The sequence below is a fragment of the Nesoenas mayeri genome, assembly GCF_963082525.1.
Source record: "Nesoenas mayeri genome assembly, chromosome: 1".
Lineage (NCBI taxonomy): Eukaryota > Metazoa > Chordata > Aves > Columbiformes > Columbidae > Nesoenas > Nesoenas mayeri.
The window spans coordinates 103,746,492-103,766,775 of record NC_137541.1 but is presented as its reverse complement, the minus strand read 5'-3'; the positions used below and the strand labels follow the sequence as shown (position 1 = coordinate 103,766,775).

At 38.4% G+C, this 20,284-nt stretch overlaps 1 protein-coding gene across 2 annotated transcripts in view; it reads right to left on the bottom strand.

Moving 5' to 3' along the window:
* FRMPD4 (FERM and PDZ domain containing 4) overlaps window positions 1-20,284 on the bottom strand; it is a gene marked incomplete at its 5' end in the record, with an annotated part of 306,730 nt that overhangs the window by 18,055 nt on the left and 268,391 nt on the right. Inside the window, 5 exons of one of the 2 annotated variants that reach the window (XM_080348475.1) lie at window positions 48-167; window positions 2,247-2,378; window positions 5,568-5,675; window positions 6,970-7,074; window positions 14,922-14,973. In XM_080348475.1, coding sequence (XP_080204601.1) covers window positions 48-167; window positions 2,247-2,378; window positions 5,568-5,675; window positions 6,970-7,074; window positions 14,922-14,973 — 517 coding nt within the window. The remainder of the gene's footprint in view (window positions 1-47; window positions 168-2,246; window positions 2,379-5,567; window positions 5,676-6,969; window positions 7,075-14,921; window positions 14,974-20,284) is intronic. The other variant, XM_080348476.1, reaches the window with a different exon arrangement.

The following is a 20,284-nucleotide window of genomic DNA, read 5'->3' as shown; positions in this document are numbered from 1 at the left end:
TTTTTTTTTTTCTCCTTTACACTGAAAATAGCCATGCTTTCACTTACCTGTACATAGAGATATTCAAAAGCAACTGGATCTCTTCTTAAAAGATCAATGGGATCCTTTGGGACAAAGCTAATCCTGAAAAGACATCTCATCTTATGCGAGCTTGGCCTCTGGGTCACCTAGGACAGTACAACAGTCATATCAGAACTTGGCAGCCCTGGCCATGCAAGGCAGTCTGTAGTCTCAGGAACCATGACCGTGTTCCAGAGCCACGTGGTAGCAAGAAAAATACTTATATCCAACAAAAAGCTTTGCCATGGGCTTCTTAGGAAGTTTGTTACATAAGAACATCATCTATATAATCTTGTGGAAAGACTTTTAGACTCATGTAGGCATGACTGCCCAATAGAGCTCAACCTCAAAACAACGAAATTCACTCCTTCAAAAACAGAGTGAAAGGACAGAGAAAATAGACTTTAATGAAAGCCATCCAAGTGAAATACAAACTGAGTCGTGCTTCAGCAGGACCAAAATACTCATAAATGAGAAGGGCTAGAAGGTTTTTAGGGGGAGGTTGTATTTTATTTCTTAGACTGACTTAGAAGTATAGATTAGCAGCTATTATTCTCTTGCTTGTTTTAATCCACTAGACAATAGCAAGAAGTTGGGTCTTTTTAATTTTTCTGGGTTGCTCTGGATTAAAAGACCTACAACAAGACTCCTGAGCAAGACAGATCTCTCCCAATACATTACAAAATGAAAAAGACCACTTTGCTTATTGGTCAGCAAAACTTTGTTAGGCATGTAATGCCGTAATCTGGGTATATTCACATGGGACCACCTCATAGCTAATGCATATTTGGATGAAAGAGTAACGATCCAATAACCATTTTAAGTCATGGTCAGCAGCAACACTATAATGGCAAATTAAAATATTGCTGAATTTACAGTAACTTCAAAGAAGAAACCCTCAGAATTAATGTCATTTATGTGGTTTATTTAATTAGGCTAATGCAGTTTGAGACCAGTGTACTTTACAATCAACCTTTTTAATTGATAAAACTATGCTTTTAAAAATTCCCCATGAAAATCTTCATTTTGACCTAACCATTTTCAAAACGTATCTTATTTCACATCATCTCTGATCTGATTCCTAAGTATCTAGGCAGACTTCGTATGTATAACTAAAAGCTCTGGACAGGATTTTTGAAAGCTCACTGTGTTGGTTTATTCTGATCCCTCTGATTTCAATGGGAATTTTACCAATTACTTCAAAGAGAGAGAGCTGGGCCAGAAGAGCCAGTATTGAGTACTTCTGGATATTCTGCATTCATTGGGTAGCTTATACCACAAGAAAAAATGTTAACATGGCAAAGTCAAGTGTTTAAAGGTTAGAAAATGCTACAAAGACTATTATCTGGTAGACTAAGCTTCTTCATACCATTATACACTCTAGTTACAAGATCAATAGAATTCTAGTATTTAAATTATTTTTCCCCCATCTCATCTAAGAATCTATTTGTCTTTTTTTAAATTCAAAATTTAAGTGAGATGTAAGAAATATTAATGTTCTGCTGAAACACAAAAATATCATGGAAAATTTCATCTAAAAAACTTGGCCAAATGATAAACAGCTAAAATCAGGGTTCTCTGCTGGGAAATGTGAAGCAACTTTACTTCTAGTCACACGTCCCTGATTTAAGGAAGAAAGTCACGCCAGCATTTTCTGGGTCATAATTCATCATCACTGAAGTGACATAATGTATTGCAGCGTAAACAAGCCAAACTTGGCTTCATCAAAAAGAGTATTATTTCCTGACACCCAGATACAGATCTGTATAATCAGACAGGAACCAAAGATCAAAATAAGGTTTTTAAAGGAATTTGGGCAGACTGTGGTTCTCAGTTTTGTTACCACCAATTTTTCCGCTGTTGAGAACATTTATTAGCTGAGCCACATACAGTATGAAAAGAAGCTTTGATAAGTATTGTCTAGCTTTCAGTCTGATCTTTAATGAACTTTTAAAATCTTTTTAATGGCCCAATGAAGCATTGAAATATGATGTCTATATAATAGAAAAATAATTGTTTTCTGTGAGAACTTGATCCTTACAATCACGTCTAAATACTGCTGCTATTTGATAGACTGTATTTAACTATAAATCTTGCAGTTAACTCACTTGAGTAATTAAAAAGATGAATAATTTACTGATTAGTCTTTCCCATTAGTATCTGTTTTCACATATCATTACACAAACCTGAGTTAAAGTCTCCTGTTCATGTAGCAAAAGGAGTTTCGTTCCAGATCCTTCAATCCTCTGCTCCAGCATCAGGGAAAAGTGTTCAATACACTTGATGGAAAGCTTTTCTTGGAGTGTTAAGATGACATCCTAATTGACAAAGGATTTATAAAATGTGATTAAATTCATGAAGTGCTTCAGACCCCGTTCTTCACTGCCACAAGCCCTGCATGTATCCAGCACAGTGTGGAAGCCCAGATGTTAAATGGGAGAACGGTCACATTTCGTGCCTGTTCCGCATGAGTATACTAGACACTGCACACATTCACCCAGCAAAAAATCAGCACCTTTATATTTGAATATCTCTCAGATGGTATCAGATATGCAGGTGAAAAATATATACATGGAACTGCTGCAAATGGACAACTTTCTGTGCAGTTTAACATGCAAGTTATACTTGTGTGGCTCCTAAATCACATCTGTCTCCCTGGAAATAAAATCCCTCCATGAGGAAAGCAGACAGGATCTTGCTGCTATTCTCTTCACTTATTGTTGAGACTGGGCCATCAACCAGTAGAAACCAAATGTATATGTTCAACAAAATAATTAAATGAATGGCCTTGATTTGTTCATTTGTTCTTATGGCAAGGTTGTGTTATTTAAGTCCACTTCTTGATACTTGTGTTTAATGGACATTCTTGAGTTTTAAATGCTCACAGAAATATCAATGATGATGACACCTGTGCAGAACAACAGTTGTAAATTCTGGGACCATGTTAATTTATCACATAAACCCAATTTTTAGAGACTTTGAATGAGTTTTTTCACATTTGCATTATGTCCAAGGGTAATTAATTTTAGAACAATCATTTCTAAAATGACAGTTAAACAAACCTCCTCACAAAACCATTCAATCAATCCGTAGTTTACTTTCCTGTTACACTTTGTAAATATTAATTTATATTGTAAGAATTAATTAATTAATTAATATTAATATCATCTGGTAAGGTATCTTTCACTTTAGTGAATGTAGTAGGAAAAGGTAATATATAATAACCCATCATTTAAAAATAGTTTCACATGTTGGTGAAAAGATTAAAACATTTCTATCTATCCAAAAGATTTTTAGATATACATTAGCATCCAGATGGATGTAACTTAACTAAGGAGATAATGATGAATTTTAATCTAAGTGTTTTGAGATTAAATGATCAATTACAGTGTGTTTATGGAAAATCAACACCAAATTTGTGGAAGGATGAAAAATGTATGTAGGAGGATGAGGACAACTCTGTACAATGTAAAGAATATATGAGAGCATTAATGGATTGCAGCAACCACTCTAAATAATGAAGGTTAATATCATACCATTCTGACTAATGGAGAAATTATTTCTTACACACTAAATCCACTTTTATTTATACTCCTAAACTATGCTCAAAGACAAGTGGCATAACAGCAACTTGAAGAGACATAATATTAATTGTAAGTTTTTAAGAGGGGGTAATAGTGGCACCATTTTCTGCTAGCTGTCGTGTACCTTTTAAAATATGATGCTAATGCACACAGGCACTGAATTACTGAACCAAATTTTTTGCTGGTCTATTCTCTCATATGACAACTTAAGAGTCAGCCCAGATGCTGCCTCCCAGCAATAAGGAAGGTGAGGACTGCAGGTAAGACACTGGTCGCATTCTCGTTGTTAAGTTGTGAGTTATTGGACTGCTAATGGTGGAAAAAACCTTGCATTTGCCTTGACTCAACTGGTGTCCATCTACTTCAGTTTAGGAAAAGAAGCAGCAATCTATACCACCCATCCACAATGAGAAATATGCACATACACACATACACGCAAGAATATGCAATATATAGCTGTCCAGGCTATGGAATATATAATTGCCTGAATTGGATGGATAGGAAATTATTCCTACAAAAAGTCAGAATGACTAAGGCCAAATCAGGCTTACAACATCAATACAGGTAGGTCTCTGAGCCCACGTGAGAATCTCTGCAAATGACTTCAGGTTAGATATATGGTCATACAGTGCGCAGCACACCCATGACAGAACTACTGAAAACGAATGTAATGCGACCAGCTATCAGATGCAAAATATCCTGGAACAGGTTGGTTGTTTTTATGTTTATAAAAGAAAATACTGAGAAGTGGGCTTGTGGACCTTAGAAGTGTACGTAGACCTCACTATCTACATGAAGCATGTCTCCTAATTCTTCACCCAACCAAATTCTCAAACAGACTGAAGGAATTCAGTTTCCCATGGTTGTAGAGTGGAGGCTTGGATCCATTACCTGCACTCAATTTATGCCTAAGGTATATACACGACCTATAAACAGATATTGCAGCCCATTTTAAAGTGCAATTTCAGTATCTGTTTTGTGCTCAGACTGGAGTAAATTTCCTCTTGTTTACCTTGGTAAACCACTCTCCTTGCTTTCTAACTGATAGAGCATACCGCTGAGTCTCAAGGAGCAGAAAAGCAGTCTTTCTTCAAATATGTATCACTTTGCAACCCTTAGAGACAGCAAAATCTGGCATTGCAATTGAAAACTGCATCCCCAGCCTTCACTGATCATTCTCAGCCATACATCTCTCTTGTTTCAATGTTGCAAGCATGCATGCTACTGTGTGGAAAACTAGATTTGGTGATGAATCTATGTTAAAACTAGCTCACCCAAATAAAAATGCTTGAGAGACTAGCGGCAAGCTCAACAGTGCTGGTTGTCCTGCTTCCTACCATGCTCCAGGGCACTCACAGAGAGACACCAACAATGCCTCTTGTGTAGAAACCTGCATGGAACAGTGTCACAGACACTCCATGGCAGCCTCAGGGGTGTGCCAGGGCTTCACCTCCTTATTTCTCTACATCAGATGCATTATGGAAAGCATAGAGGGCATTACCTTAAGACGAGGAATTTATCACTAGCATAACCCTACAATATCCCATCCCAGGTTCACTGGATGACAAACTAGATGATATTCAGTTAGCAACCAACATCTTAATCTTCTTAGCTCCTGACTTTTGCTGACAAATCATGCTAGTATTTGGCAGCATAACAAAATGACAGGACCACATAATTTTAATTGCACTCCAGGCACATTTAAATGATCACTTCTACATTTTATTCATTGACAATACAATATGTTTTAGCAGCAGAAAACTGGAACAAAACCTCATTATCTCTGAACTATGAGTCCAACCCTAACTGAACACACAAGTAATTTTGTTCTTAAAGCACTGCAAGTAAATTGTCATTACTGAAGGTCTCAAAAAGAGTTAACTGGGAATTTTGCTGTTGCATACAAAGGTATATCTAGCCTACCTTTATTGAAGTGCTGCAGTCAAACCGGAAAGATTTGGTTTGTCCATTTTCAAGATACACCTTCAGAACATTTGGCATGAAAAGAAGTGAATTGTCCTTAACTGTTTCCTGCCAAGCAAATCAGTGAATGAGATTACAACATGTAACAAAGGAAATCTAAATGTTGTTCTATAAAGAAGGACATCATTCAGATGGAAAGGTGACACTGAAGAGAAGTGTGTTGGCTCAAGTTGAAAGCTCACGGGTCTAGCCATGTTCATTACAGCTGCACTCTATAGGTCTCTTTCCTGGAAAAATATAACTGTTCACATACATTTTATGTCTGGCTTGGAGCACTTTCTCTCCCTTAACAGTATTTCTCTGACAATAAATCCTATTTCTAAAATTGAAACATTTTCAATAAAACAGAAAAAATAGATTACTGTTTCTCTGAATATAGTGACCTATTTAGTGTCTTCACTCTACAAAACTGGAACTGCAGATTCATTAAGAATTACAATCAAGATGTTTGACATTCTTATTATAGCTGGATATTAAATGTAATATCTGTCATCATTTAAGAAGAGTAACATATACTATTGCAACTTAATTGTGACGATTCATTACAAGGATAGTAAAATAAACAGGAAAAGGGAAGTGAAACAAAGCTTTTTTATTGAAAAAAAAAAGAAGAAAAGCAGAAATTGCTTTTGAAAAAATGCAGTATCCATTTATGTTTGGAAGACAGTTGGATAAAGACATCAGTGTGGAATGATGTTCTTGCAAATTATGAAAATGAGCTGGGAGTTCATGATTAAGGAGGAGTTCAGTGCCTCTCAAAGGGACGCTGACTTTGCCTCAGGGCCAGAAACAAGAAGTTCAAGTAGATAAAACAAATTTTAAAGAAGTCTGTAAGGTAATGTTAATCTATTATCCTGACATGCTCCTTGTCTAAAGTTCATGGGTTTTCCTACTACAAAATTATTCTTAAAAAAAAAAAAAAAAAACAACACAAAAAACAACCAACAAGAAACACCACAAAAAGCCCAACACACCAAACAATCAAACCAAACAAACACCTCCAAACAAACAACAAAAAAAACACATCAAAAAACCCTCAACAACAATGAAAACAAGCAAGCATCATCAAAACTATAGAGACAGATTTACATGTGCTATTGTCACAAAATGAATTCAATAGAATTTTAATTTTATTTTAAGAAGGGACAAAAGTTTCCCAATATTATGGGCCCAATGGACTTTAAGAACAGATCTTTCTACACCTTCAGAAACAGAAAAACCCTTCCCTTTGTGAGACTATCTCTGCTGTTCCTACCATGTATTTCCCTCACTTTATAGCCCTGAGGCATACCTTTGGTTGAAATGCTCAGTCCTTCCTAAGGTTAAACCGTTGAATACTCACCGACACCTGGCCATTGATAATTACTTCTTCTGAGAAGCGCACTTTGACAGGATTGGACTTCAATCTTGCCTTTTTTGCAGCACTAATAAAAGCTGATTTAGGAGACTGGAAGGAAAAATTATGACAAGATATATCACGGGATTTCAGGTTAAAACTTTCCTTTTTCAGTTATTCCCCGTTTCTCACACACAGGAACTCCATGTACACAGCAGTACTTTGTGTACCATTCACTGAAGAATGGAAATACTGTCACACCATAATGCTATTCGAGATAATCCATACATAAAAGGAATCACCAATGCATACTTCACATACTGTAAGTTATCCTGCTGTCAGACTGGAGTGATGAGAAGAGGTCTTGGTGTACATACAAATTCCTTGTAGTACTTCCACAATGACTTCTGTCAACCAAACTCATTTGCATGAACGGACACCGAACAGTGACCAGCCAGTGACCCTTCCTTCAAACACTGAATGGAAATTTTTTGCATAATCTATGAACCACTAGATACAGACACACACAACTTTTGCCAAAAAAGTGTCTGAGAGCTCTCCAAGTACAGTGGCATCTCACTCTGTTAATCCACTTCAAAACACAGGGTAGAACCACATAGTCCCTTTCTGTAGTGTGTAAGTGGGACAGTCTATATGTCAACCAAGTAAGGGACTGCAGCCTGCTCATTCCTGCCACCCCGGGGCAGCACAACCATACGAGCAGGCTACTGGCTCTCCCTTGTGAGGGCAAGGGGAAAAACGCGGCTTTCACTTACTCTGCTTGCTGGAAGAGGCTTTTTACAGTTGTTTGCTCCCAGTTCAGATGAGTCACCAGTCTGGCCTCTCTTTATAGGCAGACTGCCAAATTTTCTTCCGGATTCTGGAAAGCTTATTCCCATACAGCAAATCCAGCAAACCACTACACGGCTCTGTCGGTCTCTACAGCCTCTCTACAACGTCTCCCTTTTCCTCTCTACAACCTCCATTCACTTCCAGGGGGAAATAAACACTTAAATTATGTTATTGCAAAAGTGTGATAGGGGAGTCCAACGCAATTGAAAGGTATGAACATATGCAAGTTCCCCAGAACCCTTCTGGGACATGGGGTTTAACGTATATTTATTGCACAGCCAGGGGATCACACCACAGTTTGTCATATAATGTGCATCTTCCCTCCCTTCCCAGTTCTGCTGTTGGCAATGTGGTCAGGACTCCAGCCCCTTGCCAGGCACTCTGGGTAAGCGCGGAAGCAGATTGCTTTCTAAAAAGCTTCAAACGATAAATCAAGGGTGTAAGAAAAACTAGAATAGCTGTGCCAGGTATTTGGGGGAACGTTTGCTGCTGGTTAAAGTTTTGAGTAATAGCACAGCTTTTGAGTCTAATTGCACAATCTCATTGTTTCTACTTCTGCATCAACTTGGCACTTGGTATTTTCTCTTTGCTTTCTCCTGCTTCTAAAGAGTGTGGCAAATACGTAGGAAAACAGTTGGGTTTGACTGTTGAAATTTGCTTGTCTAACAAATCATCAGCAAGATGATGTGCTGGTCTATTCTATTTTAATGTCTTCAGGTTTGTAGGCGAAGAATGCTATCAATTAATGATTCTCAGAGTGCCAGGTTCATTTGTTTCTGATACTCTGTCTTTTAGCCAAATGGAAGCCATTATCCTCAGTTAATGACCTTAAGCAGGAGGTGTTTACACTAAAGCAGAATATTTATTACTGCAAGTATTTGTATTGTCACAGGTAAAACCAGCTCAATTAGAGAGACTTGTGCAAAATGAGGGGACACAGTTTAATAAGGAATCAAAATACTTCAAAAACCCACAAACTTCACACTACTTAACCTGTTAAGCACTGTTTCCTGTTAAAAACTCAAATTTATCAGGAATTTAAATATTTTTACTTGCTTATGCAAAATTCAGTAAAAATTCAGGTGCTCATTTCAACACTACCTAGAGAAACCTCTAACAAGAGAAATGAAGCATTGCATAGAAATTTGCTTGGAGGAAATGATAGTGAAGACTGAGACTCTCCTTTGAACCCTGCTTACTAAGGACTGCAGTCAATGGGCATCCCATCAGCAGGGTCAAAACACACGAGATTGCTATAACAAGGGGAGGCTTTCTGGAAAATATTTTCCTCATTTTCTGCACTTTTCAAAATTAGATTTAACTCTGTCAGCACCATTATGGCAGGTCATTTTTGGACAGCTTTTAGAAACAATATCCTTCATCTTGAGGGAAAATGTTTTTTGATGAAAACAGGAATGTCTAGTACTTTGTCTGCTTTTGCAGGTAAACTCTAACTTGGGGGAGATTCCAAGTGAAATAGTGTTCATTTGCTGCAAAAGAGCTTTTCACTACTCTTGCCAGTAGAGATACTGTGGCAACAAAACCTTTACTCATGCTCAAGAAATAGAAGGATTTAGCATTTAGAAGAGGATAGTGCAGTTCTGAGAGAAATGAAACAAGGCAGCAGTACAGTACAGGCACAAAGTGAAAAGGAAAATTGCTTTGTGACAATGAATCTGTCAGAAATACCAAAGTTTTAAATAGCCACCAACTGTATATATGCAATCAGTTTTAATTTTGTTACTCAAAATTAGTCATTAGTTTAATATGAAATATAATATTAGTTAGGAAATAAAGAAAACTTGCATGACCATAAAAATGTGTTGACTTTTTGGTCCATCCTTAAAGGCAATTATATGAGGCAAAATTTAGCAAGCAAATAAAAAGTGAATAAGAGGAAGAATTAAATTTATTAAGTGGAACAGTACATAATGCCCAAAGGCAAACTAAACACTGTCATTCATAGCCGTGAGCAAGACTGAAACAACTACACTGGCTCAAAAGAGCATTGTAGAAGAGCAGGAAGGGACTCAGAAGCAATAATGTGGAGAAGTTTTACCATGCAGTAATTTGTTATAACCACAGGACACTGACAGATCATCATCATGAGTATTTCTTTGTTAAAATCTTGGCACAAATTTAATTGCTGCAATAGTGGTCAGATTTGTGTTCTCTTTTAAGAATTGGTGATCTATCACAATTACATTTTACTGTTTGCATTATTTATATTTTAGTATTTTTAGATGGCAATCACAGTCTGATCATTAGTCCCATATATGCATAATACATCTCTGTAAGGTGGGGAATAGGATACCTTACTTTAATGAAGGCATTAAGAAAATCGAATCCATTCCATCTACACCAAACAGAAGCCTAGTTTACTGTGATTGTCCCAAAAACCATGAGTGAAACCACAGGTCAGCTCCAGACATTGTGGAACATGCAGACATTGCAGCTCATCTCATGACTAGATGGGCCTGGGCCATCTATCTCTGTATTTATTAAATATGGAGGTCCTCCATAAAATCCCCTCCACTGGCTTTTTGGGATTCTGCCTCTCCAAAGTTCAGTCCTTTACATTCATGGATTATTCATTTACCTTTATGATTACCTCTCATACACAGGTGAATGCACTTAAGTGCAGAAAAGCACAAAAGAAGTGAGCCATGGCATACTACTTTCAGCCCTACAACTCTGCAAGGATGAGAAACTGGGAATGAAAGAAAACTTCACCCCATACAAACTAAAGTTAAAATGGGCCTATAAGAAAGATGGGCACAGACTTTTAAGCAGTGCCTGTTGCAATAGGACAAGAAGTAGTGGTTATAAACTAGAAGAGGGGAGATTCAGGCCAGACATGAGGAAGAAATTTTTTACGACAATGGTCAGGTTGCCCAGAGAGGTGGTAGATGCCCCATCCCTGGAGGCGTTCCAGGCCAGGCTGGACGAGGCTCTGAGCAACCTGATCTAGTTGAATCTGTGCTCATTGCAGAGGGTTGGACTAGGTGAGCTTTCAAGGTGGCTTCCAGCCCAAACTATTCTATGATCCTACAAAAATGAACAAATGAAGGTCTATATGAAAAATAATGTACCTAGGATGGGAGAAAGGACTAATGAAGAGGAAAAAGAGACATAATGGCAGCTGAGGGTGGAAGTGGGGAGGAACTACAAGGAGAAAACAGTGGACAGGGTGAAGGGTGGAGGGGCTTTTTTCCACTTTTCTGAAACATTTAACATGGAAGTTTATGTTGAATTTTCTCACAGTCTTCACTGCAGAAAGATCATGCATTTCATACACCTACACTCCAGAAAAATCCATATATCCTAAAAGAAAGAAAGGTCAGGAGCAGCAGTGCTCAGTGGGGCTTGCACTACACACAGATGGAAGAAGTAAGGACGCACAGCATGTCTTAAATGAGAGGAGGCTGCTTCAAACAGCAAAGAGTGGTTGGACGGTGGCCATGGACCAGCCAGTGCTTCCAGGAGGCAACACAGCAATGGCAGGTTTGTCTTTAACCACAACATGATCCTCTCCTGTGTAAGACTAAAGCTTCGTATAGAACTGACCATACCAAAAACCTGATAGGGAAATTACACAGTGGAAAAGGTCCTCAGGATGATTGCAAAAAATGTACACATTTAAAGAAGATAACCTATCATTTCAACACAAACTTCACCATTTCAAGCAGTCAAAAATTATCTTGTTCAAAATGCTCACATGTCTGACTTCCAAGCAATTTCCAAAACTACACCTTGATAGTCTTTTTGACTTTATAATTTGAAATCTTTGTGACAAATCTGTTTCATTTTTATATCCTGCTTTACCACCACAAATCTAGATGTGGTAGTTGCTGCTGTTACACGACTTCAGAAAGCAAAGCAACATGAAAAATACTGTGAGACCCTCAACAAGATTGTTGCCACAATCATTATGATCCATAAATAAGTGTTATTTATTGTAGTTTTTCTGCAAATGTTATGTCTCAGACATATAGCTGTGCTACAACAAGAATCATCTCTTTCAAAACAGAAAAAGATTCTTATCCTTTTCCCTTTGCAGAACTGTGCACAGCAAGATTGCCATAGATCTCTGTTGGGCCCGGATGACATCCAAGGAGTTTAAGAGATTAATCATGAAAGCAACCTATCAAATGGTGTCTATACATAAAATCTGAACAGATATCAAAACAGGCAAGTTATTTGATTTGAGTAATGCTTAAAACTTGATAAGGCAAAAATCAGAACGATAGTCCATTTACAATAAAATGGTCAGAAAAGATAATCAAATGCCATACTTCCAGAAATCAAAACTTTGAACTGCTTCAACTGCTCTGGCTGTTCAGTGACCTCCTTATGAGCAGTGGTGATATGAACCTGGCAGAGATCTGTAGATTGATGGAAGAAAATGATAGCTTAATGCTTTGGCTTGGTCATAATTAAAATGAAATTTTAATGAGTTTAAGCATTAAACAAAACTGAATGCACTTAAGCAAAAATGATCCACAAAAGCTTTCAAAAAGTACAAAGTGTACTACAGAGTACAATAAATCTAGATTGTGTCTACTTTCACCTGCAATCATAAAAGATGGTTACTTGAAAGCATGAAAACAAAGCACACTCCAAATAGTACAAATAAAATCAATTAAGAAACAGCACTCTTGTAATCCATCCTGGCACATCATTTTCATGCAATGATAGAAACAAAAGGTTCACCATCAAGAAGAGAGATTGACAAAATGTTTGTAAAGATGTATTTCTGCCAAGAATGGGGAAGACGTTCAGTCTTTATTTAAAAGCTCTTTTTTTTTTTTTTGTCTAGTTTCTACTTCATCTTTCCAGTTTTATTGGCAAAAAGATGTAAAAGGAAAAATGGAGGAGGCAAAATTAAAGAAAAGGGGAAAGCACACGTGCATAATAATTTTTGAAGACATAAATACTGTTTACAAACTGCAAGACAAAATATACTTGGCAGAGGATCCTCTGCACAGAAGAGCAGAACAGACACACAGCTGGAGTGCAGCAACACCCAAGATGGTGGTGCCCAGAGGGATGTCACCCAACAGACTCAGGCACTACTGACAGTAACATTGAGGCAGTATGAGGGCCAGCATGATCCAGGTATTCAAGGTGAATCAGGAGCCCCCAGGGGACTTCAGAGCTCAGAGTTTGCATAAACTAAGGGACCCTGCACTGCTTCAGGGCTCAAACTGGGCTTCATGTACTGGCAGGATTCCCAACTGCTCCCCATCCCTATGCACATCTTCATTTCCACTGCAAGAGAATTTAGCCTTGAAAGTGGAGGGGGAACGACACTATTAATCAACATGACCCTGGTCTGACCAGGTAAGGAAGTACAAGAGTGGAGAAAAGCAGAGATCTGCAGGGTGCAACAGTCCTGCAGCTGAGGCTTTCCCAGTTAAGCTCACGCCACTGAAACATGCCAACTTTGGGATAAAAATGAGTCAGTTAAAGCTAGCTCTGATATGCATACATCTATCGTATCTTCTGACTGCTGTGTGAATGTTCTCAGGGAGACAATCTTCACACCTACGTGAGACAAAACTTCCATTGCCCCTGAAAACAGGAGTGTTTTCCCTGCTGAGAAGGAGTTGCAGGACTATAGCAGACATGCCAGAGGGGGGGCAACACAAATACACAGGTAAGATGGGTATATCAGCCGAAATGGCGGACAGGACAGCAAAGTGTTTCAGTGCCACACGTGGCTCAGTGACATCCAGAGGAAGTGTGGTTATTGATTAGCTTTCTGTGCTATGTAACAAGAGGAGATTTTGCCTTGTCAGACCTCAAACAGAGCTTGGACCCAAATTGCTGGTAAGATGCCAGGTCATGGCTTATCTTCTTCTCCAGGCCAAAGGCTGGGGGAGGACCGTACCCATAGTGGAAAGGTCTCTCATTGAACATGGATCGCACAGTTCATTTGGGTTCCAGTTTCCCTTACATTCAGTGTGTATGGGCTTGCTCTTATACCAGCACCACAGTGATAACAGGCCACAACACTTCACAGATGTACAGCACTACACTTTACTGTCTACTTTTAAGGGCTACACAAACCTGTGCTGAAGAACATGCCCTTTCTTCACCTGACATGTAAAGAAAAGGATGAAGCCTGCAAAGTGGGTAAGGATTTTTTCCCCCCGTCTGGTTTTGGGGAGTATGTGCTTTTTCCTCATTTAGTTGTTTTTTGGACTGGTTTCTAGAAAAGGTGCAGGACCAGCACAACTATATGGCCACTTCTGTGACAAAAAGCTTTGCAAGATGTATATTTTGGCAGCTTCATCAGATAAAATTTTTTCACATATTCTTTGAAATCCATCTCATCTCTTATTCTTGGGTAAAAAAGATGCAATTATTTATCCATTATTAATTGACTGTTGTGTATCAGGTTAGCCAACGGAGAAGTGAATGGACCTGTTGAATTCACTCCTGCTACGCAGCTGAGTCTCTCAGCAGTCTGCAAGGTTGGCATGACTGTGCATGGATGCATGGGAAGAGAGAAATGTGTTTCCTCCCTGGCTTGGCTTCTCTCCTTTTTCACAGGAGGTGGGTTTGAGCTGACAGTTCATGAACTCATCTCCCACAAAGCATTGGGTGAGGTGCAAAGGTGCCATCCAGCTCTGAGGTGGGCTGCAGTTTCTGCCTGTCCCTTCAAGCCAGGCTCACACAATCCCTTGTCTGTCTCTTTGTCCTCTCCCCTCCACTCTACACACCCTGCACCGGTGATGCAGGCAGAGTGCTCCCTTACAGAAGGTACAGCTGGCTTGATATGGGGAGCGCAACTCTGTGGGACCAAGGCAGAATCAAGAAAAAAACAGGAGCTGCAACAGATTAGAAACTGAAGCAGAACTCAGCATCCTGCTCTACATATCATCCTAGTATGAGTTTAAATACGCTATTATTATTTTGCTAATGCAGCCTTTGACTGCAGGATGCAGTAACACAGTCTTAAACATCACCTTTAAGAGACATGGCTCTTATCTCACTTATTTCTTTTTATTGCACAGATAAAGTAGAGACACAGAAAGAATACGGGCAGAAAAAAACCCCTGCTATGTTGCTAGGAAACTAATTCAGAAAACACCAACGATACTTACAGGGTAAGGTTGAACAACAGTAAGGAGGATTGATTCTTTGCAGCTTCTATAAAAAGAAAAAAGAAAGTAAAAACTAGTAAAGATTCATACTTTTATTCACAACAGATAAAAGCTTTTCTTTTTAATGGAGAAAACTGCAGTAATATGGTGAAATGTTTATTACAATCACATGGCAGAGAATTACAGAGATTAATAATATGCCAAAATAACAATGGATATTAAAAATAATTTTCCAACCTAACAAATTGAATTGACTTAATTTTACAGCTTATGCTATGAAATATTTGCTTCATCAGAGAGACCTGCATGCTGCAATAATGGTTTTCTCTAGCAAGAACAGAATAACATTTGATTAACCCTATCACTTCAGCATCTATAGTCTACGAATTTCCTTCACCTACTTTACAAATGCAAGTTGCTTTTTATACTAGCTAGCTCTTGTATCCTTAATGCCAAATTTATCTGAAGACAGCAGTGTTTTCAAACTAAAGATGAGGACAAAATTTACCCCCTATTTGTTTTTTAGCTCACCTTTTTAAATGGGTGGAAAAAGACTAATGTTTGGTAAATACTCCTGTTAGAATTTTCACAATTTGACTAAATAAAGGTTTTCTTTAAAATTAAATAGCTCTTGTTTAGGAAGAAACTAGTTAATGGAAAGCATATAAGCAGCTCTAAAAAAACCCAAATGATTTCCAGGATAAGGAATGATTAGGAATCTTGATACGATCAAGTGGTCCAGACAAATGACAATTGTATATTTTGACTGTTGCAGGGCACCTGGGTGTGGTGGATAACTGGGGAAAAGTAAGGGTAAAGTGGAAGAAGAAGGAAGAGAAGCAAATTAGAGTCAACATCTCTTTTATTACGTTGTTGGTCAGATGGCTGCTGAGGGAGACATTAGCTAAGAAAAGGTCAGTTGCCATTTTGGTGAGACGGAGCTGATTTTTTTGCTGGTTTTACTAGTTTCAAACACAATTAATTGCTTATTTGTATGTTTTATTGCCTGGCTAACTGAAGCGTGACTGCTTTGGCGTGCCTGACCCATTCAGTAGAATTAACTAAAACAAATCACACTGTATTGGTCTTACACAGTGCCACCTTATATGCATATTCCCATCACTGATACACAACTTAAAACATCAAAAAGCAAGGAAGAGACTGAAGGTCCAGTCAGAAAATTGGTCTGGAAAGTTTAGCTATACTTGATGAAGTCAACACATCTCTGAAGGCCAATTGGGATAGCAAACTCTACTTCTGTCAAAGCCATCAGCCATGCAAGGGGCAAGGTCTGACCAAATATCCCCAACTAAAGAAAAATTTGTTAAGGTTCAATATTTACTGCTCTCATTAGGTATTTGTATTATTATACTAAAAGAGTATAGCTAGACTTTTCAAAGGGAAGGATTGAAGGCTTTCGTTGCTTGTCTGTGTCTGGAACAACAGAAATAAAACTAAGTCAGAGAGTAAAAAAAATTAATGAGGAGCTACGTGTGGTGAAAATTAAATCTTCTGCCACAAACTAGCATAATTTCATACCTTTTAGATATAATGATAACCACTTTACAGAATTTCCCACAATTATTTTTCACTTCAATAAAACATGTTCCAAAGTTAAACTCCAGAAATTATTTATTCAATCATGAAACAGCCTTTATGCACAGTGTTCATATTTCTGGAAACTTACAGTTCATTTTTAAGGTCTCTAAGCTACAGCTTTGGAAATCTCCACAATTATTCTTTGTTATTCTCCATTGTTATTCTTTAAGAGTTTATAGCTTGTAATTTTAAAAGAACCCAACCTCCATTCTGTTCTGGCTAATGACAGGATTTCCTCTCCTTTTTTTCTGTTTTACATACCACATTTTTGGGAGTTGGAAATAGCATGATAGAGAAATGTAATTTATTTCAGGAATCTCACAGTCACACCTATGCTATCCACATCTATCCAATTTGTCACTGCTATATTAATGTAGACATACATACAAGTAGACAGAAAACTTCACAGTGTTGTTAGCTATGAGATAAATTGCAGTCCTGGGATAACTACTCCATGCTCAACTGACCTCTTCTATTATTTTCAACCCACTAATCTATGTTTCTCACGCAACATAAGATTACCACCACCTCTGCCTCCTGCGGTCCAGCTACCTTAGAGGGTTGCCTTTGAAAAAGGAAATCAGCTCCTTCTAAACATATTTTTCATCTCTTCATTATTCTTGGATTAAATCTGTCCAGGTGTCAGTGTAGGCAAGATTCATTCTAGACTAACAAGAGTTTTTTAAACCCCAAGGTCATCAGTGCTAAGATTTATTTGGGACAAGATGTTCTTACAGATTAATCACTTGTATTGGAAGGATGTTAGACCCTGGACCACTCGTCCAACATGTGAGGCTATAATAAGGCCACTTGGAGTATCTGGATATGAGCATGCTACACACACACTAAACAGGTCTCAAGCACCATGTACATTCCCCTCATCATTAGGGAAAACATCTTCCAGAAATATATGCTACATACAGAATACAGCACAGTTACAAGAGAAATAACTATTTAATCAGCAGCTTTTTGATTTGCAGTACTCAGTCATGACTCTATTGCTCATTTTAAAACCTCCTCAAGTGATGATGACAAAACTCCATCCTCAGCACTTCATTTTCTACTTCCAATACTGTTAGTAAATTCTATATATCTAAACAATAACCCTTGCACAGCACTAGAGACTGTCAATTGTACCATATATTGTATAAATCAGTAATGGAAAACCAATGGAATCACTGGCTTTGTGCTGTGATCTGTAAGTTTTATAGCTTGAATGTGTGTGTATATATGTATTTCCATGTCTGACAGTCGCACATATAAACAGTTTAGTTTACATAAACTAGGTACACCACCACACTTAAATGCAAGCTACTTCTTTTTAACAACTTCAGAAAGCCAGTGGCAAAGGCTAAAAAAACAATTGCAGTCTTACTTTCTCCCTGAAAAGTCTTTTCCTCCTTTAAGAATGTAACTAAAGAAATAAAAAATAATACAGACACTTAATTGCCTTTCATGCTCACTTCACCACAACCTAAGTATTTCTGATTTAAATCAACATACTCTTTTACAGTCACTCAAGAACAAACATATGAAATTCTAAGCTTGGACAACAGCTCTGGACTTTCGGGGTGCTCTGACATCTGACCAGCAAACACTAACACCACAATAAAATATCATCATGTTTCTTTCATTTCCTGACATCAGAATCAAGTGGTGAGAACATGGCTAAAATCTGAAAACTGCAATGGGAATTTCAGTGATTCATCTCTTTGTCCTTCCCTGTACCCTGTGTGGTGATTATATTTGTCTGTTCTCCCTCCTCCTTACAGCTACTTAGGCTGGAACAAGGAGAGAATATAGATGGTTCGAAAATCAAATTATGGTACATTATAAAGGTTAAAGTTGTATTGCTAAGTATGACGTGTCTTGGGCTACAAGAAGCGTTAACATTCAGCTACAATGCCGGCCATTGACTTTGTCTGTGAACTTGTGGCTGGAAATTATTGTCTCTTTTCTGCTTCCCTCTAGCTGGAATGGAGGAAGGGCTGCAGGGGCAGATGAGGGATATGGGGGGACTCCCAGTATCTGAGTGATATGGAATAAATTGTTCTGTTCTTCATATGTGTCCTACAGCAAATATAGCATAGGAATAAAGAAAAATGATATTTATTACCTGTACTCACTCCTAAGAAAGGAAAATTATTGCTTGTGTTAATTTAAAAGCTATTAGGAATTTTACATACTAGAGGAGTACTAGGTTACTCTCACAGTGAAAATAAATGAATTAGGAATTGACATATAATGAATAATATCATTTACAGGTCATGCAATTAAGAAAAATCTTTCTCCTAACTTATCTCTCACATTAAACATCAAATTCTGAAACTCTTGATTTGCAACACTACGCTTTGTTCTCTCCTATTTTCTCTATTTCACTTTGGGTCTCTCTACTGATGAGAAAGGTCTGAATTTCGTAATGATGGAGTGTGATGCCATGATTCGCAGTATGCTTCACGCTACAGTTTCGAAGTAAGGAAATGGAAAGTAGTGGGTCAAAACAAACTTCAAAATGGAACAGGTTACCTCAAATGCCTTATTCAAAGCTAAGGAAAGTGGAATGAATCTTCACATTCTATAATAGCATCTAGGCTAGGGGAAAATCATTCAGCATCTGAATGTCTTTCATTATTATGAAGATTAAGGCAATAATAATGAACAAAGAGTTTGCAAAGTCACTCTACTGTAGTACATTTCAAAATGATCATTTTGATTTGAGCTGTGTATACTTTCTTACATAAAACCCGTTCTACAATAGTTATCTTCACCTACGGAACTCAAAATTTCACTTTTCCAGACTTTTATAATGAGCAACAGTTCCCGTGGAAAAGAACAGTTTGGCCCAGAGATCTGCCTATATTTATTTCTAGGGCCAGAGACATCTTGTGGAGAGACCTCGGTGGGACACAGTACACTCATCTTAACCCACAGAATCACAGAATCACAGAATGTTAGGGATTGCAAGGGACCTCAAAAGATCATCTAGTCCAATCCCCCTGCTGGAGCAGGAACACTTAGATGAGGTTACACAGGAATGTGTCCAGGCAGGTTTTGAATGTCTCCAGAGCAGGAGACTCCACAACCTTCCTGGGCAGCCTGTTCCAGTGTTCTGTCACCCTCACTGAGAAGAAGTTTCTTCTCAAATTTAAGTTTCCTGTCCTTCTTGAACTGAGGGGCCCAGAACTGGGCACAATATTCCAAGTGTGGTCTCACCAGGGCAAGTTCAAGGAGGACACTCAGTTCAGGAAGGACAGGGAACTGCTGGAGAGAGTCCAGCGCAGGGCACCAAAGATGATTAAGGGAGTGGAGCATCTCCCTTATGAGGAAAGGCTGAGGGAGCTGGGTCTCTTGAGCTTGGAGAAGAGGAGACTGAGGGGTGACATTATTAATATTTGCAAATATGTAAAGGGTGGGTGTCACGAGGATGGAACCAGGCTCTTCTCAGTGACAACCAACGGTTGGGCAAGGGGTAATGGGTTCAAACTGTACACAAGAAGTTCCACTTAAATTTGAGGACACATTCCTGTGTAGCCTCATCTAGGTGTTCTGCTCTGGCAGGGGGGTTGGACTAGATGATCTTTTGAGGTCCCTTCCAATTCCTGCCATTCTGTGATTCTGTGAGTAGAGGGGGGAAGGAGAACCTTTCTGGACCTACTAACCACCCCAGGATGCCATTGGCCTTCTTGGCCACAAGGGCACAGTGCTGGCTCATGGTCATCCTGCTGTCCACCAGGACCCCCAGGTCCCTTTCCTCTACG